The sequence below is a fragment of the Somniosus microcephalus genome, chromosome 12 (genome assembly GCF_052327205.1).
Source record: "Somniosus microcephalus isolate GS21.2 chromosome 12, FLI_Smic_1.0, whole genome shotgun sequence".
Classification (NCBI taxonomy): Eukaryota; Metazoa; Chordata; class Chondrichthyes; order Squaliformes; family Somniosidae; genus Somniosus; species Somniosus microcephalus.
Window position 1 is genome coordinate 134,405,439 of NC_140998.1, and position 26,612 is coordinate 134,432,050.

A 26,612-nucleotide genomic window follows, 5' to 3' on the forward strand; every position below is an offset into this window, starting at 1 on the left:
GAATTGTGTAACCTGAATTGAAGTGAGATTGTACCAAAATGATTTGACCAGTTGCACTAATACTTAGTTTTATTACACTGTGTGTTGCAGGAGAATAGTGCTCAGTGGTGGCGCTCTTGCCTCTGAGTTGTGGGTTCAAGCCCCACTTCAGAGACTTGAGCACATAATCTAGGCTGACACTTCAGTGTAATACTGAGGGAGCGTTGTACTATTGGAGGTGCCGAGTTCGGATGAGACATTAAACCGAGGCCCTGTCTGCCCTCTCAGGTTGATGTTAAAATATCCCATGGAACTACTTGAAGAGGAGCAGGGGAGTTCTCCTGGTGTCCTGGCCAATGTTTATTTCTCTTTATTCCTCAACCAACATTACTAAAACAGGCCATATATTTTATTGTTGTTTGTGGGTCCTCGCTGTGTGCAAATTGATTGCTGTGTTTCCCTACATTACAACTGTGACTACACTTCAAAAGTACTTCATTGGATGTGAAACACTTTAGGATGTCCTGAGGATATGAAAGAGCCTAGTTTGTTTTCTTTGAATACCTTGTATGAATGATTAAAGAACAGATAGCTTAATTCAGTAAATCTGTTAACTTATTACTGGCTTATATCATTAGAACTGTTGGAAAGAATTGTTGGTGTGTAACTCTGTGGGCTATTTTGACTTTGTGCAATAGTGTAAAATGGATGATATTGAATTAGCAGCCCATTGAAGTCAATGGAAATAAAAATCGGGAGAGATATAAAATGGGCTACCAACTTACTGTCATCCGTTTCACACTATCATAATCATAATCATAATCATAATCAACTTTATTGTCATTGTTAGTGCACAAGTGCAGTACAACGAAATGTAGGCTTGCGGCTCCCGAGAGTGTACATTTAGATTAAGACATTTAAACATTCAACATTCATTTGGCTTGTAATACATTAACATAAACATAACCATAATAAAGTGCATTGGCAGATGTGCAGGCTTTAGAGTTTATTTGTGGAGTTCAGTAGGATGACAGCCCTGGGAAAGAAGCTGTTCCTAAATCTGGTCGTTTGGGTGCGAATGCATCTGTAGCGTCTCCCAGATGGCAGGAGGGCGAACAGACTGTGGCTGGGGTGGGTAGGGTCTTTGATGATGGTCCGTGACCTCCGTAAACAGCGTTTCTGGTATATGTGCTCTATGGTCGGTAGCCGGGTGCCGGTAATGCGTTGGGCAGTTTTGACTACCCTCTGCAGGGCTTTCCGGTCATAGTAGCTACAGCTGCCATACCATACTATGATACAGTTCGTCAGGATGCTCCCTATTGTGCAGCGGTAAAAGTTAGAGAGGATCAGGGGTGACAGGTTACATCCCTTCAGCCTCCTTAGGAAATATAAGCGCTGCTGGGCCTTCTTCACCAGAGAGGAGGTATTGAGGGACCAGGAGAGGTCTTCCGTGATGTGGACTCCGAGGAACTTAAAGCTGTCCACCCTTTCCACCACAGCCCCATGGATGTGGATGGGGGTGTGACTTCCGCCTTTAGACTTCCTGAAGTCTAAAGGCGGAAGTCACACCCCCATCGCACAAAGTCAAGATCTACCTCAGTCTCTATTATTTATTATCCTATAAGTTACATATTCATGGATCAGCACTTGCATGTTTATACCCTTTGTGGTCTAGGCTTGCGCAAACTGCAACGCCACATGGAATAGGGACCCTAGACTGCCTGAGCAGAATCGTGACATGATTTTGTTGTGCAATGCAGGCATAGGGTTTTTGTGGTTCTAGTGTTCTACAACTAGTGCTTCTGTATGCTCACACACTTAATATTTACTTCACATCAAGCCTATTTACTTCTGCAAGCCTATATATTCAGTTCAGTCATCTTTGTTTGTTTGAAGGGATTAGAGGATATATAATATACTGGGAAAATGACTCAAGTTGCTCCCTGTGCTTCTTTAGCTATTAATACAGTGTAACAGAGCAAAACCGCTGGCCGCTCAAAACACTTGGACCATTTTGAGAAACAGGTTCTGCACTGCAGTTTTTGCTTTCAGTGGAAAAGCCTTTCTTGAACTGTTGATGCATTGTGCTGAGATGGTTCTGTATAATCCAGTTGGATTGCCCTGCCTTTTCCCGCCCTGACATAAAGTAACCGATCCTGCTGAGACATTCTGTTCCCAGCGCCATCCAACGGGAAGATATTCGGGGTCAGTCTCGGGACATAGGGAAGGCTTGTGTGTGCTCTCGCTGAGCCCTGGCACTGCGATTGGCAGGGAGCCAGGGTGAGCAGAAGAGGTCAGTGCCGTGAGCACATAAAACCCACACGCTACCAGGACTGACCTCGACCGCGGCAACCCAGAACGACGCTGTGAAAGAAACTCTTTTCAACAAACCGGGCTTTTTCAGCTCCTACTGATGCACCAGAGACAGGAGGGGCGGGGGGTGGAGGGGTGTGGCGGGGGAGGGGGGAGTGAGCGGAGGGCTCTAGTTTTAATAGATGTCGGAGGGAGCTTGGCAAAATGATTGACTTGGCAGCTGATTGTTTATCATATTCAAGGTGGGATTCTCCTCGTTAGGAGAATTTAAAAAAGAGTATTGTAATGTATACAACATTGAAGGGACTCCTTGTTTTGCGGATGTACATCCTTAGTTGCGAGTGTATATAACAGACGCGTATCGATTTGTATAGTCAGTGCCGAAGTTCCAGTTAACCAGTAAAGACCACTTGAAGTTACTCTCAGTCTCTGCTGCTTTATTATTTTATGTAGTTGTGTATAGCGGTACAAACACAACAAATTGGCGACGAGAATTATGAACCTACATCTTCCTATTCTGGCATCGCATCCAGAGGACACCGAAACTTGGAAGAAAGGAGCGAGAAGGCAGAGAAAACGGAGCACGCTTGCTAAGCTAGGCAGGGGATACGTAAGTCAAGTGAAAAGTGCACAGTGACTTGCATGATGCTAGCTAACTGGTAAAGAAAGAAAAACGGGTTTGGAAAAAAAAAATGGCGATGATTGGCACTATTGCAGCATTTGATAGCAGCATTGAAGACTGGGCAACTTACATTGAAAGAGTGGAGTTGTACTGTGAGGCGAACGGAGTGGAGGTAGAAAAGAAAGCCACTGTTTTGCTAGTGTTATGGGCGCAAAGAACATAAGAACATAAGAAGTAGGAGCAGGAGTAGGCCATACAGCCCCTCGGGCCCGCTCCGCCATTCAATAGGACCATGGCTGATCCGAATCCAGACTCACGTCCACTTCCCTGCCCGCTCCCCGTAACCCCTAATTCCCTTATCTGCTAGGAAACTGTCTATCTCCATTTTAAATTTATTTAATGTTGCAGCTTCCACAGCTCTCTGGGTAGCAAATTCCATAGATTTACTACCCTCTGAGTGAAGAAGTTTCTCCTCATCTCAGTTTTGAAAGCGCAGCCCCTTATTCTTAGATTATGCCCCCTAGTTCTAGTCTCACCCATCAGTGGAAACATCCTCCCCGCATCCACCCGATCAAGCCCCCTCACAATCTTACATGTTTCGATAAGATCGCCTCTCATTCTTCTGAACTCCAATGAGTAGAGTCCCAACCTACTCAACCTTTCCTCATACGTCAACCCCCTCATCTCCGGAATCAACCGAGTGAACCTTCTCTGAACCGCCTCGAGAGCAAGTATATCTTTTCTTAAATATGGAAACCAAAACTGCACGCAGTATTCCAGGTGTGGCCTCACCAATACCCTGTATAACTGCAGCAAGACTTCCTTCCCTGTTTTTATACTCCATCCCCCTTGCAATAAAAGCCAAGATTCCATTGGCCTTCCTGATCACCTGCTGCACCTGCATACTAACTTTTTGTGTTTCATGCACCAGGACCCCCAGATCCCTTTGTACATATGGGCTGCTACGTAGTTTATTAACCCCTGAAAAGCCAGCAAACAAAACATTCAAACAAATAGTGGACACCAAGACCATTTAAGCCCCAAACCACTGCTCATAGCTGAAAGATTTAAATTCCATAAACCGAACAAGAGCAAAAATGAAAGCATTTCTGAATATTTGGCAAAGTTGCGCAAATTATCAGAACATTGCCAATTTGGAGTGGGCTTATCAGACGCATTGAGGGACAGATTTGTGTGTGGCATGCAAAGTGAAAGCACACAAAAGAAGCTCCTGTCTGAAAAAGACCTCACATTGGAGAAGGCTCTGAGTATCGCAATATCAATGGAAGCAGCAGCACGTGGCGCTTTAGAAATTCAACAAAAATCCCTGGAATATTCAACTAATAAAATGTCACTGAAACAAGAAAAGAAGTGTTATCGCTGTGGCAAAATGTCACATGACCACAATGATTGTTGGTTTAAAGACAAAGGCCTAGAAATTAGGTATAGCCCCGCCAGGTCTTTAGCGCCCGAAATTTAGCGCTCGGCCGGATTCCCGTAGCGCCCGCCTGAAATTCAGTTGCGCCGCCCCAACACGGAGGCGGGCGCTATTGGAGGGTTTGGCCGCCTCGTTTGGGGCGAAGAATGTCAGTTTCAGGCGTCCAGCTGCTGCTGCGGCACCCGATGCGGTGCGGCAGGCTGGGGTACTGCAGGCCTCCTCCTTCTCTTAAGGAGGAGCTGCCTGCAGCCGTGAGATCGCCGCTGGATTCCCCCGGCAAATGAGCCCGGCACCACGGAGAAGTGCCGGGCTCGCGGGAGTGACACACCAATGCCGCGGGGGGGTGGTGCAGGAGTCCGGGGAGGGAGGTGCGGCCAGGCGGCCGCCGGGAAAGCGGCCGGCCGCCCCTCCACCTTTATGCGCCGGCCTCTCGGAGCTGCAAGGCACCGTTTTGCAAACGCTGTTTGCGGCTGCCACGGGAGAGGCGGCCGCAACTGAATTTGGCGGTCGGACCGGAATTGCATTGGAACCGGGGCGCTGCGCACACCGATGACGTCATCGGTGCCGGCGCAGCGCTACCGGCTAACGTCGATGTTACGGACCAACTGAATTTCGGACGCGAAAAAACTTCCGGCGCAAACCACTCTATAGCCCATAAGTGGGCGCAAACGTGACTGAATTTCTAGGCCACAGACTGCAGACAATGTGGCAGACAAAGGCACATTGAAAGAGTCTGCAAAACAAATAAGAAGCTGAAAACTGATACAATACAGAGTAACAAGAAGGTACATGAAGTGACTGAAAACAAGAAACCTTTCAAAGAAAGATACAAGAAGGTACACCACGTGACTGGAAACAGTTCAGATAAAAAAAAGTGACACAGACTCAGAGGAAGAGGATTTGGCTTGTCTGAAACTACACAGTGTGAAAGAGACAGAGGATCACAGAATAATATGGATTACTCCAGAAGTGGCAGGAGTTAGGCTGAAAATGGAGTTGGACACAGGCTCAGCTTTAACTGATCTCTGCACATGACTACAAATGACTGTTTTCACACATACTGCTAAGGCCAACTAAAGTACTCTTAAAGACATACACAGGACAAAGAGTGTGTCCCAAAGGTAAAATAAAAGTGACAGTGACATACAAAGAAAAAAAAATACCGCAATTGAACCTCTATGTACTGAAAAGTGGAGGACCACCATTGCTGGGAGGCGAATGGCTCAGGAAAATACAGTTGGATTGGCACACCATCCAAGCACTGTTTGTGTCAGCAAAGGAGGACAGCAACGCCACTCCTGAGCGACTGTCACAAATACTTTCTGACTCTCAGGAAGTGTTCAAGAAGGGAATAGGAACACTTAAGGGCATGAAAGCAAAAATTAAGATTGAGGAGAACGCAAATCCAAAGTTCCACAAGGCCAGACCAGTGCCTTATACAATTCGCCCTTCAGTAGAAGCAGAGCTGGAGAACTTGGAGCAGTTAGGGGCCCTGTCCAAGGTGGATTGGAGTGAATGGGCCACACCTATAGTTCCAGTGATGAAGAAAACCTCCAGCACAAAACCAGGAAAGCCAAGAAAAGTGCGCATCTGCGGAGACTTTAAAGTGACTGTTAGCCCAGTCCTCCACACAGTACAGTACCCATTGCCTCGCATTGAGGACATCTTTGCTTCCCTGTCAAGAGGGGAATGCTTCACAAAGATTGACTTGGCCCAGGCCTATCTCCAAATGGAAATTGATGATGCATCAAAGAAGTACCTGACAATAAATACGCACAAAGGCCTTTACCAGTACAATTGGCTGGTATTCGGAATAGCATCAGCTCCTGCAATCTGGCAAAGGGCAATAGACCAAGTCCTGCAGGGGATCCCAGGTACTCAGTGTTATCTTGATGACATCATCATTACTGGCAAGAATGACAACGACCACTTTTCCAACCTCGAACAGGTGCTCAACAGGTTACGGGAGTATGGGCTCCGAGCGAACCTAGACAAGTGTGAGTTTTTCAAAAAGGAAATCTCATACTGTGGCCATGTGATTGACAAGGACGGCTTACACAAGTCTCCAGACAAGATTGAAGCTGTGATTAATGCACCAACACCTGAAAATGTGTCTCAGTTGAGATCATATCTTGGACTGGTGAACTACTATCACAAGTTCTTGCCCAACCTATCCACAGTGTTACATCTACTAAATGCACTGCTACAGACAGGGTCACAATGGAAGTGGAGTGACAGCTGTGAACAAGCTTTTCAAGAGAGTAAAAGACTCATTATTTCAGAAGAGGTGCTAGCTCACTTTGACCCATCCTTACCTATTCGACTGGCATGTGATGACCCCATGGCATTGGTGCCGTGTTGTCACATAAGTTCCCAGACGGCTCAGAAAGACCAATAGCCTTTGCCTCAAAGATCATTGACTACAGCTGAACGCAATTATGCACAGATTGACCGAGAGGCCCTCAGCCTTGTGTGGGGAGTCAAGAAATTCAACCACTACTTGTATGGTCAACAGTTTACACTGTTAACTGACCACCAGCCTCTCGTTTCAATCTTCAACCCAAGGAAGGGCATTCCAGTGATGACGGCACAATGGCTACAGCAATGGTCACTCTTCCTAGGGGCGCACCTGTATGACATTGAATACAAGGGGACCAAGCAACATGGCAACGCCGATGGTTTGTCACGTTTACCACTGCCGACCTCAGAGGGAACTACAACAGTTGACTCAGCAGAGGTATTTCACACAACAATAGTTGAGCAGCTACCAGTGACAAACTCCCTCATTGAAAGAGAAACACGCAATGACCCTACATTGTCAAAAATTTATGACATCACTGTGAAGGGATGGCCAGCGCATGGTGACTCATTGCTTCCAGCATTCTCAGCTAGGAGGGAGCAGTTATCAGTGTGTCGGGGAACACTGATGTGCGGCTCACGAGTTGTGATTCCTCCCAAGCTTTGTAACCAAGTGCTAGGTGAACTGCATGAAGGCCACTTAGGTACGGTAAAGATGAAAAGCCTTGCCCGTGGATACGTGTGGTGGCCGGGAATTGACAAACAGATCGAGGACCTGAGAAAGAGCTGCTCGGGATGTCAAAAGGTCCAGAACGCACCACCACAAGCCCCTCTCCATCCATGGGAATGGCCCTCATCACCATGGCAACGTGTGCACATCGACTTTGCTGGACCGTTCATGGACTCCATGTTCTTGATTGCAGTCGATGCACATTCCAAATGGCCCGAGGTCATTAAAATGAAATTAACCACATCTGAAAAGACCATTTCAGTTCTGAGGACCATGTTCGCTAGAAATGGCCTACCAGAACAAATCTGCACAGACAATGGACGACAATTTGTCTCTGACGAATTCCAAGGTTTCATGAGGAAAAATGGAAACAAGCACTACACATCTGCCCCGTACCATCCAGCTACAAATGGCTTGGCAGAAAGATTCGTACAGACTTTCAAGAAGGCCATCAAAGCAATGTACAGTGAGAATCTACCACTGCAACACAAGATAGACAATTTCCTCTTTGCTTATTGGAACGCAGTACACGCAGCCACGAATCGGACTCCAGCGATGATGTTTCTGAACAGGAACCCGAGATCTCGCATGGACCTTCTTAAACCGAATGTACGTCGTGATGTAGAGAACAAACAGTTCAAACATTTGAATGCTAAGCCAACAAGAAGCTTCAGTGTGGGACAGTCAGTTCTTGCTCGTGATTTCCGGACGGAAAAGTGGCAACCAGGGACAATATCCACAAGAGAGGGACCACTGATGTATACTGTGGATGTGGGAGAGAACGTTTTGAGATGTCATGTGGACCAAATTCTGGATGTTCAGGTGGAAAACACCCCTATACCTCGCCCAGACTCACCTGACATGGAAACAGACACTCCTGATTCATCAGCATCAGCACCAGCCTCATCCACAGCTGAGAGCTCTACCTGTGCTGATAGCTCACCTGATGCACCTGTACCTGTGAGGGTGCCGGTTAGTTCCATCAGTAACCCCTAGATGGTACCTTCACTTGTTTTTTTCCCTTTGCTAATTGTAACTAGTTTCCCCTGTGTTTATTACTTAACTGCCTTTTATCAGGTTTATTGGTTTCACCTGTTTTTGCTTGTATTTAAGTTCTGTGGTTTGTTCCCTCTGTGCTTAGTCTTGACAAGCCGTTTGCCTAGTGGTAGCTTGTCTTGAGCTCCTATGTTTGTAACTGTTTACCTGTGTGATTCTAGTAGAGTACTTTTATTTAAGACTGCATACCTGCTTCTCGCCTCGTCTGTCTGCACTTGGGTCCAGAACCAGCCTCGCCCTGACAGCAAGACTGAGCCAGTATGGACCCAGCAGTGATGGAGGAATTTCGTTCTATTCTCTCACATGAAGGTGCTTTCCTCGGCCGCCTTGAGCAACTTCTCCAAAGCATTTCGGACAAGGTTAATACGTGGACTCAGACCATTCAACACCCAGCCGCTGTGGCTTCTGCTCAGGATGTTCCTCCTCAGTCAGTTCCTTTGGGTACTACCCCACCGGTCGCCGATCTCCAGACTCACCGAGAGCCTCGCCTACCCGCGCCAGAGCGCTATGACGGTCATCCGGGCAAGTGTCGCGGCTTCTTGACCCACTGCTTCCTAGTTTTTGAACTCCAACCCTCCATGTTCCTATTACTCCGCTCTAAGGTAGCGTTCATCAGATCACTACTCTCGGGAAAAGCTCTCACCTGGGCTACCGATATCTGGGAGCAGCAATCTTTCGTCTGCTCGGACATTCTCCTTTTCGCCGAAGAGATGAGCAAAGTCTTTGACCATCCTGTGAGTGGATGGGAGGCAGCTAAGAGACTTTTGAATCTCCGCCAGGGCAACTGCAGCGTAGCCGACTTCGCCATTGAGTTCCGCACACTTGCTGTGGAAAGCCGCTGGAACACCGAGGCCCTTCTCTCTACGTTCCTTCATGGCCTCTCCGAATCTATCAAAGATGAACTGGCTTCCAGAGAGGTTCCGGAGGACGTTGACATGCTCATCTCCCTTGGCATCAGGGTGGATAACCACCTCCGGGAGCATGGTAGAGAGAGGAGATTCACTACTTCCACAGAGGTGAGATCTTCTGGTGTTTTGAATCTGACCAAGAGTTTCCAAGTACCCCCGAGTCCACCTGTTAGCACCGAAGAGGAACCTATGCAACTCGGCAGAACTCGGCTCTCCCAGTTTGAGAGACAGAGGAGATTGAGAGAGGGGCGTTGTTTTTACTGTGGCCTGTCTGGCCATCTGAGCCACATGCCCTGAGCTTCAGGAAAAAGTCAGGAGGATTGGGAAAATACTGACAGATCACATCCCTCCTCCTACCCCCTCTGTCTTCCAAACCCTGCTTCCCGCTCGTCTCTCTTGGGAGGGACAACAGTACAACCTCCAGGCGTTTGTTGACTCCGGGGTCGCTGGCTGTTTTATCGATGCCACCCTTGTGCGCAGCCTGAAAATTCCTTTCTCCCGCCTTGACAAGCCTTTACAAGTCACCGCCCTCGACGGCAGGCCCCTTGGTTCTGGGCGTATTCATCATAACACCAGAGTATTACATGTCCAAGTAGGGGAGAGACATCAAGAGTTGCTGCAGTTTCACCTTATCGATTCACCTGAGCTCCCTCTCGTTCTTGGACATCCGTGGTTCTCTCTTCACAACCCTCACATTGACTGGTCTACCGGGACTGTGCTGGAGTGGGGTCCTTCATGTCTAGTCAACTGTCTTAAGGTCTTCCCTAGTCTGCCCCGTCCTTCCTCTCCCAAGCCAGCTGATCAGCTGGACCTTGCTCATGTGCCCCCTGAATATTCGGACCTCCATGCTGTGTTTAGTAAGAGGCGGTCCACTACACTCCCCCCACACCGGTCCTACGACTGTGCCATTGATCTCCTGCCTGGCTCTAGCCCCCCTCGTGGTCGGCTCTACTCTCTCTCTAGCCCTGAGAATGTTTCCATGGAAGAATACATCATGGAAGCCCTCGCTACAGGTTTCATTCGCCCTTCCACCTCCCCAGCGGGTGCTGGCTTCTTTTTTGTAAAGAAGAAGGATGGTGGTCTCAGGCCTTGCATAGACTATCGGGGGCTTAACAAAATTACCATTAAGAACCGCTATCCTCTCCCTTTGATGTCTTCAGCGTTTGAGCAGCTGCAGGGAGCTACCATCTTCTCCAAACTTGACCTCTGCAACGCGTACAACCTGGTCCGCATTAGGGAGGGGGATGAATGGAAGACTGCCTTTATCACCCCTAGCGGTCACTGGGAATACCTCGTCATGCCCTTTGGTCTCACTAACGCTCCTGCTGTCTTCCAAGCTCTGGTCAATGACGTGCTCCGGGACCTGCTGAACCAGTTCGTGTTTGTTTATTTGGATGACATTCTCATCTTCTCAAAGTCCCCCCAGCAGCATGTCCAACACGTCAGACGGGTGCTGCAGAGGCTCTTGGAGAGCCGTCTCTTTGTCAAATCCGAGAAATGTGAATTCCATGTCTCTAAGGTCACCTTCCTGGGCTACGTCATCTCCTGTGGAAGCGTCCAGATGGATCCTAGCAAGGTTCAAGCTGTCTTGAACTGGCCGCGTCCCACGTCGGTTAAGCAGGTTCAGCGGTTCCTGGGATTCGCCAACTTTTACAGACGCTTCATCCGCAACTTCAGCTCCCTTGCCGCCTCATTCTCTGCATTGACCAAGGGCTCGTCTTTATGGTTCAGTTGGTCTTCTGAAGCGGAACGGGCCTTCCAGGAGCTCAAACAATGCTCCACCTCTGCTCCCATTCTGGTACAGCCTGATCCCATCCTGCCCTTTATCGTAGAGGTGGATGCCTCAGATATTGGAGTCGGGGCTGCCCTGTCCCAGCGCTCCCCTAAGGACCAAAAGCTACATCCCTGTGCCTTCTTTTCCCGTCGCCTGAAGCCAGCAGAGAGTAACTACGATGTCGGCAACAGGGAGCTCTTGGCAGTTAAGTTGGCCTTGGAGGAGTGGAGACACTGGTTGGAGGGAGCAGAGCATCCTTTTGTCGCCTGGACCGACCATAAAAATCTGACATATATCCAGGACGCCAAGCGCCTCAACCCTCAGCAGGCCAGGTGGGCTCTCTTCTTTAACCGGTTCAACTTTCTCCTGTCTTACCGCCCAGGGTCTAAGAACCTCAAACCGGATGCCCTTTCTCGCCAGTTTGACCCCTCGGAAAAGGACCGGACCCTGGAACCTATCATCCCCAGTTCCTGCATCGTTGCTCCTGTCGCATGGGAGATTGAGAATGTGGTGCGAGGGGCCCAACGTCAGGAGGCTGACCCTGGAGGAGGCCCTCCTCATAGCCTTTATGTTCCCAGTCAGGCGCGCGCTCAGGTCCTTCAATGGGGGCACTCTTCTTGATTGACTGGTCATCCTGGGATCCGTCAGACTCTCGAGTTCCTTAAGAGGAGGTTCTGGTGGCCCTCTATTGAAGCCGACACCCGGGCCTTTGTCTCCGCTTGTCCTGTCTGTGCCCAGAACAAGACACCCCAACAACCTCCGCTTGGTCTCCTGCATCCCTTGCCCATCCCCAGCCGTCCCTGGTCTCATATCGCCCTGGATTTCATCACCGGGCTACCTCCATCTGAGGGATTCACTACCATCCTAGTTGTGGTCGATCGCTTTTCCAAGGCTGCTCACTTCGTCCCTCTTGTGAAGCTTCCCTCTGCCAGAGAGACTGCCCAGCTGGTTGTCCAGCATGTCTTCCGTCTCCATGGCTTGCCCCTGGATGTCGTCTCTGACCGTGGTCCCCAGTTCTCATCCAGGTTCTGGAAGGCTTTTTGTTCCCTCCTGGGTGCTTCCGTCAGTCTCTCCTCTGGGTTCCACCCACAGTCTAATGGCCAGACTGAGAGAACCAACCAAGATCTGGAGAGGGTGCTAAGAAGCTTTGTGTCCTCCAATCCTTCCACCTGGAGCAAGTATCTGGTCTGGGCGGAGTACACGCACAATACCCTTCAGAGCTCCTCCACTGGCCTCTCACCTTTCGAATGTCAATATGGCTTCCAACCGCCACTCTTCCCTGAACAGGAGAGGGAGGTAGGAGTCCCAGCTGCCCAGGGGTTTGTCCAATGCTGCCACCGTACCTGGAGGAGGGTCCGATCCGCCTTGCAGCTCGCTTCTTCTCGGCAGAAAGTGCAGGCTGACCGACACCGCCGCCCAGCTCCTCGGTTCCAGACTGGACAGAAGGTCTGGCTGTCTACCCGGAATCTTCTGCTCCATGTGGAGTCCCGCAAGTTGGTTCCCCGGTTCATCAGACCTTTTAGGATTTTGGAAAAAGTAAACCCTGTGGCCTACCGGCTCCTCCTTCTTCGGTCGATGAAGATACATCCCACGCTCCACGTCTCTCACCTCAAGCCGGTACTTACCAGTCCCTTGGTTCCTGCTTCCAGACCTCCCCCCCGCCCCGCATGATTGACGGTCAGCAAGCCTACACTGTCCGTCGCCTCCTTGATAGTCGCCGGGTTAGGAGGAGCATTCAATACCTGGTCGACTGGGAGGGTTATGGTCCTGAAGAGCATTCCTGGGTTCCGGCCCGGGACATTTTAGATTCTGAACTCATCAGGGATTTTCGCCGTCACCACCCTGATCGTCCAGGAGGAACGTCAGGAGCCGTTCCTAGGGGAGGGGGTCCTGTGAGGGTGCCGGTTAGTTCCTTCAGTAACCCCTTGATGGCACCTTCACTTGTTTTTTTCCCTTTGCTAATTGTTACTAGTTTCTCCTGTGTTTATTACTTAACTGCCTTTTATCAGGTTTATTGGTTTCACCTGTTTTTGCTTGTATTTAAGTTCTGTGGTTTCTTCCCTCTGTGCTCAGTCTTGACAAGCCATTTGCCTAGTGGTAGCTTGTCTTGAGCTCCTATGTTTGTAACTGTTTACCTGTGTGATTCTAGTAAAGTACTTTTATTTAAGACTGCATACCTGCTTCTTGCCTCGTCTGTCTGCACTTGGGTCCAGAACCAGCCTCGCCCTGACAGTACCTGTACAGTCTCATTCCCCAAAGCAAAAGAATCTGGAGAGACGTTACCCAGAGAGGCAGAGGAGGCCTCCCCAGAGACTTGACTTGTAAAAGGGTTGTTGACAAAATAAAATGTTATGTTGGAATTTGAATTTTGTTACTTTTAAGAAAACAAAAAGGTTACTGTAAAGACAGGCTCTGTATGTTAATTATAGAAATTTTGCGTTAATATACTATTAAACTAAAGGGGGAGGAAGTGTAATGTATACAACATTGAAGGGACTACTTGTTTTGCGGATGTACATCCTTAGTTGCGAGCGTATATAACAGACACGTATCGATTTGTATAGTCAGTGCCGAAGTTCCAGTTAACCAGTAAACATCACTTGAAGTTACTCTCAGTCTCTGCTGCTTTATTATTTTATGTAGTTGTGTATAGCGGTACAAACACAACAAGTATCTTTAACATTTTTTCTTTCTGAAAAGTTTTCATTTGAATTGAATGCTGATGACATTATGGATGTAATAAGTGGCAGGAACTGCATGCACAGCAGTTGAATTAATGCCCACACTTTCAAATGAGAGGATAGTGGAAGAATCCCGGGTCAGTAATCCTTATCTAGTGATTTCAGCTGAGCTGCTGCACGGAGTCAGGTTCAGTGGGGGCAATTTTAATCTAATCCTGGCCATCATCAAACTGACGGGTTTGGGTGCAATGCTGGTTATACCTCCCGCCTGATTGACGTCAGTGGAGAGTAATATTGGGTGGGATGTAAATCGGTGTTCCAGCCAATCCTATGGGATATTTGCCTGGCGTGTTGTGGTAAAATTACCCCCAGTATTTTTGAGGCAGCCCTATCCCTGTCAATGATACAAACAAAAATATATTAAAAGTTAACAGACAAAAAAAAAATTCTCTTAAAGCATTTTTATTGCTGTTTTTTCCCCAAAATGGCACTGATGGCAAAACTCCTTTTAATAGTCTTTTTATATTCTCTTAATAATGGATGGTTACAAAGTCCCTTTAGTATATGTTATCTGACCAAAAGTCAAAAACACTGCTCTAGGCTCCTCCATATTAAAAGGGCAGACCTCTAGAGCTTTTGCCAGTTATATTCCATTAACTTGGAAGAACCCTTTGCACAGCATGAGCAGGAAGTGTCAGAAATGCAACACCTTCAATTATACTTTGTCACACCACTCCTGAAGAAGCAGGGACTGAAGGCCACCAGAGTGAGATGGAGTCCTTAAATCACGAGTCATACATAGATACATAGATACATAGAAGATAGGAGCAGGAGTAGGCCATTCGGCCCTTCGTGCCTGCTCCGCCATTTAATGAGATCATGGCTGATCCTTTAATTCAGTATCCCGTCCCCGCCTTCTCTCCGTAACCCTTAACCCCTTTTGCCCGTAGAAATATATCTAATTCCCTCTTAAATATATTTAATGAGCTGGCGTACACTGCCCTCTGTGGCAATGAGTTCCACAGGTTCACCACTCTCTGAGTGAAGAAATTCCCCCTCATCTCTGTCCTAAATGGTTTAGCCCTTATCCTTAAATTATGTCCTCTAGTTCTGTTCTCACCCGCCAAGGGAAACATTCCTTCTGCATCCAGTCTGTCTAGACCTGTCAGAATTTTATACACTTCTATGAGGTCCCCTCTCAATCTTCTAAACTCCAGTGTGTACATCCCTAAACTACATAGTCTCTCCTCATAGGTCATTCCCGCCATTCCTGGTATCAGCCTGGTGAATCGCCGCTGCACCCCCTCCATGGCAAGAACATCCTTCCTCAGATGAGGCGACCAAAACTGTACACAGTACTCGAGGTGTGGTCTCACCAGTGCCCTGTACAGCTGCAGCAAGGTATCCCTGTTCCTGTATTCTAACCCTTTTGCTATGAAGGCCAGCATACCGTTTGCCTTCTTGACCGCCTGTTGCACCTGCATGCTCGCCTTCAGTGACTGGTGTACAAGAACACCCAGGTCTCTCTGTACTTCCCCCTCTCCCAATCTATTGCCATTTAAATAATAATTTGCCCTCCCGTTCCTGCACCCAAGGTGGATAACTTCGCACTTGTCCACATTATAGTGCATCTGCCATTTATCCGCCCAATCGCCCAGTCTGTCCAAATCGCTCTGGAGCTTCCTGGTCTCTTCCTCTGAGCCCACCCCACCTCCTAGTTTAGTGTCGTCTGCAAATTTGGAAATGCTGCATCCGACTCCCTGATCCAGGTCATTAATGTAAATTGTGAACAGCTGGGGGCCCAGGACAGATCCCTGTGGTACCCCACTTGTTACTGCCTGCCATTCAGAAAATGAGCCGTTTATTCCAACTCTCTGTTTTCTATCTGACAGCCAGTTCCCTATCCACGCCAAAACTTTCCCCTTTATCCCATGAGCCTCAATTTTCCATGCTAATCTTTTATGTGGGACCTTATCGAAGGCCTTTTGGAAGTCCAGGTACACCACATCTACTGGCTCTCCCCCATCTATTCTACCAGTTACTCCCTCAAAAAATTCCAATAGATTAGTCAAGCACGATTTACCCTTTGTAAATCCATGTTGACTCTGTCCTATCCTGTCCCCATTTGCTAAGTGCTCCGCTATTTCATCCTTAATGATGGACTCCAGCATTTTGCCCACAACTGATGTAAGGCTTACAGGTCTGTAATTACCTGCTTTTTCCCTACCCCCCTTTTTGAATAGTGGGGTAACGTTAGCTACCCTCCAATCCATCGGCACTGTTCCCGAGTCTAATGAATTCTGAAAAATCATCCTTAGTGCATCCGCTATCTCTAGGGCCACCTCCTTCAGTACCCTAGGATGCATGTTATCAGGCCCTTTAAATTCTTTAAAAAAAAATGATACTTCCTCATTTTCTTCTCCCTGCTCAAGGCTCTTGCTGAGTGTGGGAGTCTGCTGGTACCTTGCCTAAGTGACCATTCTACTTGTACTGGCTCAGGCACTTTGCTTGGTAGTCTCTTCAGTTGTTTGGGGGTGGGGGCGAACGTTGGAGGTGGTGGAGGATCAAAGCGGTCCTGTCCTCACCCAATGTCTACACTAGGGACTTGCCAACAAGGGAATCTAGATAGTGATCAGGAGCAGGAACTTAAATTTTCTCTAGCCCAGGTCTACTGCTGCTGTGACTGTGGCTCAGTCCCAACCAGGGATTGAACCTGGAACCTTCCTGGTCTGATATGGTTTAATACCTCACCCTGCAGTGCCATTTGCAGAGCTTTAAAGAAAATGTTCCAACAATTTATATAAAAACTAGCTGAAGTGCCCGGCGGTGCCGAGGGATTTTTGAGGGCATGTTGTTGTTGGAAGAGAGAGAGAGAGCGACTGGGGGGAAGAGAGAGCGCGACTGGGGGGAAGAGAGAGCGCGACTGGGGGGAAGAGAGAGAGCGACTGGGGGGAAGAGAGAGCACGACTGGGGGGAAGGGGGGAAGGTGGGGGAGGGGAGGGGGTAAAGGGGAGGGGGGAAAGGGGAGGGGGAGGGGAGGGGGGAAAGGGGAGGGGGGGAGGAGGGAGGGGGAGGGAGGAGGGGGGAGGAGGGGGGGAAGGGGAGGGGAGGGGGGAAGGGAAGGGTAGGGGGAGAGGGGGAAGGGGAGGGGAGAGGGGGGGAGGCGGAGGGGGGAGGGAGGGGAGGGGAGTGAGAGGAGGGGTAGGGGAGGGGGAGAGGAGGGGGAGGGGGGGAGGGGAGGGGGAGAGGGGGGAGGGGAGGGGAGGGAGGGGGAGAGGAGGGGGAGGGGGAGGGGAGGGGGAGGGGAGGGGGAGAGGGGAGGGGAGGGGGAGAGGGGGGAGGGGAGGGAGGGGAGGGGGAGAGGGGGGGAGAGGAGGGGAGGTGGGGGAAGAAGGGGGGGAGAAAGGGAGGGGGGAGCCAGCAGACCCTCTCCCCTCTGCCGGCGATGGCTCCGCTGAGCTCCGTGCCGCCCCACGCACTGACATGCCGAGCGCAGCGCCCCGGTCAGCCCGAGCCCCGCCCTCCCGAGGCCGGGCCTGAGGCGGCTTGAGACGGCCGATTGCGGCTGGCCGGGCCCGGTTGCCTTGGTAACCCTCCTCCCCTCTCCGCCTCCCGATCTCCGGGACCGGGCCTGGGCCTGAGCGGCTTGAGACGGCCGATTGCGGCTGGCGAGCCCGGTTGCCGGGGTAACCCTCTCTGCTCCCCCTCCCCTCCCGAGCCCCCCCCCCGCTAACCTGCTCGCTTTCCTCTGGCCGCGCTCTGTGTGGAGGTGCGTGTGCGCCATGCAGCGCAAGCGCGACGAGCTTGCAGTGAGCCCAGCCAGCCTTTACCAAGATGGCTGACCACTGGTTCGGAATTGGGCCCAGCGGGGGGGTGGGGGGTGAGGGGTGGGAGTAGCTTGCCACAAAACAATTGCCTAGGGTCCAGCATGGCTGGCAACAGACGCCCAGGCTTCGAGGCCTACCTGCAAAAACGGGGAAAGGTAGGAAAATTAATGAGATTAGATAAAAGATTTAGAAAGTAATTAACTTTTTTAAAAAACAATATGTGTTTTAAAAGCAAATTTTTTTAAAGACGCAGAAAGCGGGAAAAAGAAATGAAAAGTTTGGAGTCAAGATGGTGGTGACTCACCTTGGTTCAGAACGATAAGGCCCGCCCGACCGTCAGGTCATCGAAGCGTAGGATTGGTCAATCGTCCCGTCACTCGACTAGGAGGGCCCGCCCACACGTGCCAGGAACCCGCCCCCGCCACGCAGCGATTGGTCGACCGTCGGGTCGCTCGACCGTATGATTGGTCGACCGCGACGTCACTCAATGCTAATGAGCAGATAATGAGCGGAATTTTGAACGTTTTTTGGATACCGCGGGCACAATTTTTGTCTCCCCGAAACGTAAATACGCTTACAACTGTTCTGGAATTGTAAGCTTTCTTTTGATGTAACACACGTGTAGGTACGCTCTATAACTTTTGATTGTATAGCCGGACAGAGAGACAGAAAGACAGACAGAGAGACATACCGTTTTTATATATATAGAGAAGATACCAGGCAATGTTGTCTCTCCTTTTAAGAATGTGGGCGCTCCCACATAACAGAGGACTGCTCATTTAATGCCTCGCAGTTTGTTTTTTCGTGACAAAATCTCATGCAGACGTTCTTGGAAAGAGATAGAAGCTCCCTCATCTGGAGAGCTACAAAGCTGCTTCACACAAAGGACCACAAGTCTGCACAGTCAAACCTCCCACCACCCCCACCCCCGCTAGAGAGCTGCAGATCCACTGTCTACATTCTTAATAAGGGACCAAAGACCATCAACCAACACTTACAGTTAAAGACTGCCTTTCTGACTCCACCCAAAGGCTCTGAGTCTATTCAGACTAGCTGAGCCACATAGATCAGAAAGATACAAAAGCAAAATACTGAGGATGCTGGAAATCTGAAATAAAAACAGAAAATGCTGGAAATACTCAGCAGTTCAGGCAACATCTGTGGAGAGAGAAGCAGAGTTAACGTTTGTCATCGACCTGAAACGTTAACTCTGTTTCTCTCAGATCAGAAAGATTATGGGTTTGATCCTTATTTGTGCATATTTAGCTGATTTCAGCTAAAGCCGCATTAACGATGCTACAATTGGCTTCAGCTCTCCTGGGTTGGGTAGGGGGAAATTGGACAAGTTCCCCAGCTTCTGATTGCCATCCAGTATCCTCTGCTCATTTTTTGTGTGATGAGTGCACAGGCCAAGATTAGGTGAGGAGAGGATTAAGCTTGACTGAGATGTCCCCCTGGTGAAATAGCTTGTTGACAGCCACTTATATAGCTGGTCCATTTTTGCAGCAATAATGGTCACTTGGACAACCTGCCAGATGATAAACAGCAAGTCAATGCTTTCAGAAGGTGAGGGGCATGGAAAGGAGAAAATAGCTGAGGGAACAAAAGGAACCAAAGTGAACTAAGTGATCAATTCTTGCTGTGAAATCTTTTGTATACAGCCCGAAGAATTGCCACTCCTCAGTATTATCCATATAGCAACTCACTTCCTTTTTTCTAGTGTTATTTAATAAATAATTAACCACTGTCCTTATTTTAAAAATGCAATTGCTGTTACTTCAGAAATAGATAAGTTAATTGATATTGGGGCACAATTAATGGCAGTTCAAATATACACTGTAAATATCTGGTTTGTATGGTATATATGAACTTGTGAAAACAGATCCAATTTTGTCGCTGGCAAATTCAAGAAAGACATTTTAAAACCTTTTTAGAAAATTAATTAGAGGTGTTCTATTTTACATTGTTAGATAGATAATAGAATAACTGAAGCTAGCAGCAAGCTTATTTTAAAGAGATAATTCAGTCAGTTGGTTCTGACGTAAGCTCACCCGCAGTGAAGAGATGGTATAGTGGGCAATAATTTCCTCTGTGCAACTTGAGCAGTTGCATAGGAGCTAGTACGTGGTAATATTTTATAGCAGAGCACAAGATACCACATGGCACACTTAATATTCTGTATAGGTTAACATCAACTATTACAAAACACTTAACCCTTTGAAGGTGGGCACCATGTGGACAAAGCGTAATTTTACCATCTGACTTAAATTGCAGTGACATGTTAAAGTTGAGCAGCCCCTGTGTATAATGCGTGCCTCCAATATGAAATTTAAATGTTGAGAATTTTTTTTTGTATCTGTGTATAATATGCACCTCCCACTTACAGAATTTCTTTTGGAGGGAGGGAGTTCATATTGCACATGAAGGTTCTGATCAAACATTCTGCGATAAGGTAGTTTCTGTTTGTGTAGATTATGTGGTCACTGAGGTTTAAGTTAGCACCCACCTTCATTAGAAGGTTTTTGGTTATGAGAAAGAACCTGCATCACTTTTGCTGCAGTGGCAAAACGCACAAGGCTTCTTCGGCAGCACCTCCCAAACCTGTGTTCTCTACCAGCTAGAAGGACAAGGGCAGCAGGCGCATGGGAACACCACCATCTCCAAGTTCCCCTCCAAGTTACACACCATCCTGACTTGGAAATATATCGCCGTTCCTTCATCATTGCTGGGTCAAAATCCTGGAACTCCCCTAACAGCACTGTGGTAGTACCTTCACCACAAGGACTGCAGCGGTTCAAGAAGGCGGCTCACCACCACCTTCTCAAGGGCAATTAGGAATGGGCAATAAATGCTGGCCTTGCCAGCGATGCCCACACCCCGTGAATGAATAATAAAAAAAAATGCCTCTCTTGCCGATTTATCTCAACATGTCATGTGTTTGTAAACAAATGAAAAATGGTTTGCCAAACATTTTTCCAGAAAGTCTGTGTCTGCCCCTTTAAAACAAAATTCATACAGATTACTTTACTTATTAGAATAAAAATTCAATAAATAGAAAAAATGTAATAAAATGATCAATTACAAAAGACTTTTTTTCTGTGTGAGGAATGAGAAACATGGCACAAAGGGCAGCCAATGTCTTGGTACATTAACATGTAACATGCTGCAGTGACCATGTGACAGGATTCTAGACACCATGGGGATGTCTGGGAAAGCAGTGAATGGAGGACTAGACATCTCCCCAAAGAAGGGCTGGAAAATTGTAGCAGGAGGAGCGGGGGGTCAATCCATCCCGCACCGACAGCTCTGGTTGAAAGTGGTTTCCTTGCCCTGTTAGGCGGAAACTGCATATGGCAGAGAGAGAGAGTGGGACTAAAACAGGGAAAAGCTAGAATGAGCTTTTTTCCTCAGTTTTCTGCTCAAAGTGACCACTCAACATGAGTGTTGGCAGGCTGTTTGACCATGAGAGGTACCACAACTGAATCCGATTCTACCCTCACTTGACGTTACTGATAGTGATAAGGAACAAGAACCCTGGCTGTTGTTTATTTTTCTTCCTAGCCTGGGGTGCTGAGACCAATTGTACGGTCCCCACCATCATCACCCCAGCTGAAGTCAATTAGGGCAGCAGAGAGCAAAGTTGTTGCATTTTATAAAAAGATGGCTCTATATACTCTAATACAAATCTAGCAACCATTTGCTGAAGAATCTATTAGAGGGGAGGGTAGAACCCTCAATGTTCTTCATTAAAAAAAATCTAATTATATAATGAGCTCAACATATTCCTATGAAACTTTTATTCTAAGGTATCGAGATCCTTTCTTATGGTTTTGCCTCCTGACTTATTTCTAAAGCACTGGGGGAGGGAGTGCCGAGATTATAATATTAAAATGGAAGTAAAAACCTGCAGCTGACCTCATAGTCTTAGTGTAGGCACACTGACTAAAAACCATAGTGCTCATTGTGCAGTGAGATGGCAGCTGTAACAACACTCCTGCCTTTGTTAAGCTGATTTTGTTTTGATCTACCTGTCAAATAATTGTCATCCGAGTTGTTAAAAAAATGTGACATGTCGGCATTGTAAGTCTCACCAATGGCGGCCAACACTGTGCTTTGCTCCAAAATAAACAGTGCTCACTCGCCCCTGCTTCCCAGCAAAGGTGCTTGGAGAGTTTCGGATTACAGGCCAGTGATGATTGACAAGAGCTCCTTCAGGCATCTTTTTCTGGAAATTGTTATGCCATCTGTGAAAAGACATTCTTTGATATTATTTTAAGATACACTTATAGCTACTGTATTGCAACACTGTTGTCCTTGGGAGATTATTAGCTTGTCAAACGATGAGTGTGCTTATTTTGTGGACAGTCTGTCTCAGTATTTGGAGATCTTTGATATAGTATTGGATTTTTTTATTATCAGTTTCTAATTGGAGATCGTGACCAAGACCTGGAGTGCAATGTACATTGTTCTGGCTCTCAGCTGAAGCCCCTCTGCGTGTCTGATGGCAGGACGTACGAATCAAGATGTGATTATCTGAGAGCCAAGTGCAGGGATTCAACACTGGAGATCACGCACCGAGGCAGATGTAAAGGTAACTCATCTCCTCTCCCCCATCCCTCACAGTGTCACAGATACCTAATTAGCTATTTGTTATATAGTAAATAACGGCTATAAGGCAGTAATCTCATTGAGAGGTTTCAAAGGCAGCTTCATGATTGGCTTTAACTATGCTCTGAACCTCGAGAGGATATGATGGGGGTCAGTTTTACTCTGTGCAGTATTGGATCCGCTGCCCTTTATACATAGAATTATAGAATCTTACAGCACAGAAGGAGGCCATCGTGCCTGTGCCGGCTCTATGAAAGAGCTATCCAATTAGTCCCACTCCCTGTGCTCTTTCCCCATAGCAATGCAAATTTTTCCTTTTCAAGTATATATCCAATTCCCTTTTGAAAGTTACTATTGAATCTGCTTTCACCACCCTTTCAGGCAGTGCATTCCAGATCATAGCAACTCGCTGTGTAAAAAAATAATTCTCAACTCCCTCCTGGTTCTTTTGCCAATTATCTTAAATCTGTGTCCTCTGGTTACTGATCCTGCTGCCAATGGAAACAGTTTCTCCTTATCTGCTCTATCAAAATCTTCATAATTTTGAACACCTCTATTAAGTCTCCCCTTAACCTTAACTGTTCAAAGCAGAACAATCCCAGCTTCTCCAGTCTCACCACATAACTGAAGTCCCTCATCCCTGGTATCATTCCAATAACTCTCCTCTGCACCCTTTCATAGGCCTTGACATCCTTCCTAAAGTGTGGTGCCCACAACTGGACAGTACTCCAGCTGAGGCCTAACCAGTGATTTATAAATTGTTACCATAATTTCCATTTGGAAAGGAAAATCGGGAGAGCTGCATAATGGCTGGCCGATCCGTTTTTCCATGTTTTACACTATCGCTGAAAGTCACAATTAACCCTGATGAACCTAACACCATTTCCATGATATCTGGAGCTTGTTTTTTTAATAGTCGGCATCATTGTGGGCATCAAAGGTCAGGACGCTCAACGTAGTTGATAGTTGAGGACTAGTCATTGTGACAAAATCACTGCAAGTTTAATTGAATGATGATTTATTGGCCTGTTGAGTCAGTCTCTCAGCTCTTGACACTAGTTAATACAGTAAAACGGCAACAAAACGGAATCAATGACAGCACTGATGGTTGCTGTTCATCCATTCTTCATGTTACCTCATTATCATCCACACATGCATTGAAGATTCTTCTCACATATTGAATCAAGGGTGTAATTAGTAATATGGAGATTATAAGCACACAAGCTGAATCTGTTGACCCCCTTCCACCCTCCCTGGCCTCTCATAGCTTGGACTTGAGTGCAGGCACTTACTATGTGGGCCTGGCTGTATGTGGCACTAATATGTGTATCAGCTTAAAAAAATCAAGATGGCGTCACCAGCAAAAGAATGTGTGATACTCAGAATCAGTCCGATTGATTTTGTCGCCACTGCTGCAACAGCTCAAACATCTTGCACACCTTCCTCCACCCATGTAAGGAATCAAATTGGACGGTATTGGGTGAGCAAAATGTAGAGCTAAGGAACAAAAGAGTGTTCCCCATCCCACCTCCCCACTATGGATAAATTGCTCAGGAAAACAATCTATGCAGGACGTCCAGATTATTTTACAATTCTCTGAAGCAATCACTCTAAGGTCAAGTAAAGCACAGTTGATGTTCCTCTATATTCCTGAACAAAGTGTCTCAGAAGAATACCCCTTATAGAACCATTTCTCACACTATTCATTCTGGTGGCATTTCCAAGTGAGATTTCCAGTAGTGCCATAACTACTGGATCCTGGGTGTTTGGTGAGCTGGGCACATGGCCACTAGCAACTGAATTAAGATTGCTTGAAATTATTTCACTTTGGACAGTACAGGCCATCAAAAAAGAGGTTTCTGTGCCTTTGGCTGGATTCTAACTCAGATACCAGAGGTTAAAGTGCATTGTTCTAGCTGACTATATACCATCCAATCGCCTGGGAATTTGAGTCATAAGTGGAAACGGTACCATTTATGACTTGCTGTAATCACACATTTATCCTGTGTATGAATTTGACTAGACAAAGGTTGTCAAAAATCATAATTTTTAACATAGGTCTATCTTTGATATATAACTGGCACTCTAATAAACCTAATTTGTTGACTCAAATGCCTTAATTGATATGAATGGGTGTGTGAAAGGGCAGGGGAAATGTGTCTGGGCCTGTGCAGCAAGGCATATATTTCTGCTCTTCTGCTCTGCGTTTCGAATGGTTGAGCAGTCTGCTAATGTAAACTGTGGTCAAATTCCACATGTTCAAGATCCTGGACCAAAAAATAAATAAATAAGCTAAACCTAATCGAAGCTGTTCAGAATCTTATTCTGTCAACAATCCGTTCTCTCTATACCAAGCAATATTTTGTAAATAGCCTCGACTTGCACTTGTTTAGAAGGCTCCTTTTAATAAGTAGATTTACGTTTTTTTCTCTCATTTTCTTTGTATTTAGATAAAAGTTTAAAAAATAATTCTGCTAAATCCCTGAGTCTGACACTGAGTGAAGATGAAGTGGTTCTTGACACTGAGGGCGAGGACAGCAGAGGAAGGAAGGGGCAGTTCACACTACTGTGCTGCACCTTCCAGTGGCGGAGACAAAGGCCTAATAACTGGTCACATATCTGACCTCTATATATTGGGGTGAGACGAAAGAATCCTCTTTAGGAAAAGTGATTGGGGAGAGATGTTTGAAAAAAAACAATATTAGAAAGATCCTGATGAAGTGCAATATGTTTTGGTTTTATATAATGCTAATAATTATCTTCTGTAAATACAACGGTCAAAAAATCTGTTGGCTCTTTTTACAGAAGCAGGCCCAACCAAGTGTCGGACAGAAAGGGCACAGCAAGCACAGGAACAGGCCAAAAAGCCACAGGAACCGGTTTTCATTCCAGAATGTAATGAGGATGGCTCATTTGCTCAGGTAATGTAATGGTGAATGAGTAGGCATGGGACAGTGAAGAAGCAGTCACACCCCATTAAGTCAAATTTTGTTTCATAATGCTCCTGTGAAGCGCCTTGGGATGTTTTACTATGTTAAAGGTGCTATATAAATGCAAATTGTTGTTGTTATGGTACCCACAGTCCCATTGTATTTGTGTGCTTACCATGGATCTACGTGTTTTCTTTAACTGCTTCCTAATATTTCTTTCCACTGAAGTACTGTAAGCTGATTTTGGGGAGATTATTGACTCCACCCTGTGTCCATAAAATGTAAAAAAATTTATACCAATCCTGTGGAGAAAAATGAAAAAATATTTTATTTCTGCTAATACCACAAAATATCATCAGCTGATTTTGATAGGGTATAGAAGTTCAGAACATTCAGGGCTTTATTCTAATTGAAAACCTACTGCACATATTTCTAAATAGAATGTGTATGAGAGCCAACCATGTGATGTCATCAATGAGGTGACCATAACTTACCCATAGCCTCAGTGCTCAGGAGTTATGTGGACAGCAGTACTTGTGGTGATATTTAGTATGTGCTATGGCTATGATGTGCCCTTTTCTATCAGTAATACATTAATTAATATACATATAGCATCTTATCACATCAAGAAGTCTATAAGCACTTTACATAGAATTGCATAGAATTTACAGCCTTGAAGCAAACCGTCTATGCCGGTGTTTATGCTCCACATGAGCCTCCTCCCACACTATTAACTTCATCTCACCCTATCAATATATCCTTCTATTCATTTCTCCCTCATGTGTTTATCTAGCTTCCCCTTAAATACATCTATGCTGTTTGCCTCAACTACTCCAAATGGTAGCGAGTTCCACATTCTCACCACTCTGAGTAAAGTGCTTTATGCAATAAATTACTTTGAATTGTAATGACTGTTGTTATGTAGGCACAACCCATAGCTACTCTCTACCTGTAAGGTCCCACAAACAGCAATGTGATGAATGGCCAGTTAATCTTTGTTGAGTTTGGTGGTGTTGGTTGAAGGAGTGATGCTGGCTCAGACACCTGTTCTTCACATTTTCCACGGGATCTTCAACATCCACCTGACTTGTTAAACAAGATCGTTTGAAGAATGGAACTTCTGACAATACAACACCCCCTCGGCCCTACACTGGAGTGCCAGAGTGGGTCATGAGACCAAAGCCTGATATGGGACTTAAACGTGTAACCTTCTAACCCAGAGATGAGAGTACTAGCAACAGAGCCAAGCTGGCCCTTATTGCCTTATGTGCAAAAGATTTCCCTATGGGTTCGCATTCCTGTTTGTTCCTTCAATGCTGCTCCTGTTGGTCTGCCTCTTGTGTTCTCTATTTTTGTTAAGTTGGTTACATCTTTAAGATGGAACACCTCTTCAACATAGTGAAGCATAGATTAAGTCATTTGGTTAACATTTTGAAGTTAACTGGGAC

General features: G+C 46.8%; 1 protein-coding gene across 6 annotated transcripts in view; it reads left to right on the top strand.

The window, feature by feature from the left end:
- smoc1 (SPARC related modular calcium binding 1) overlaps positions 1-26,612 on the top strand; it is a 628,567-nt gene that overhangs the window by 10,370 nt on the left and 591,585 nt on the right. For all 6 annotated transcript variants that reach the window (XM_086003604.1, XM_086003599.1, XM_086003600.1 and 3 more), the window contains exons 2-3: positions 22,046-22,217; positions 25,040-25,155. In XM_086003604.1, the coding sequence (XP_085859730.1) occupies positions 22,046-22,217; positions 25,040-25,155 (288 nt within the window). The remainder of the gene's footprint in view (positions 1-22,045; positions 22,218-25,039; positions 25,156-26,612) is intronic.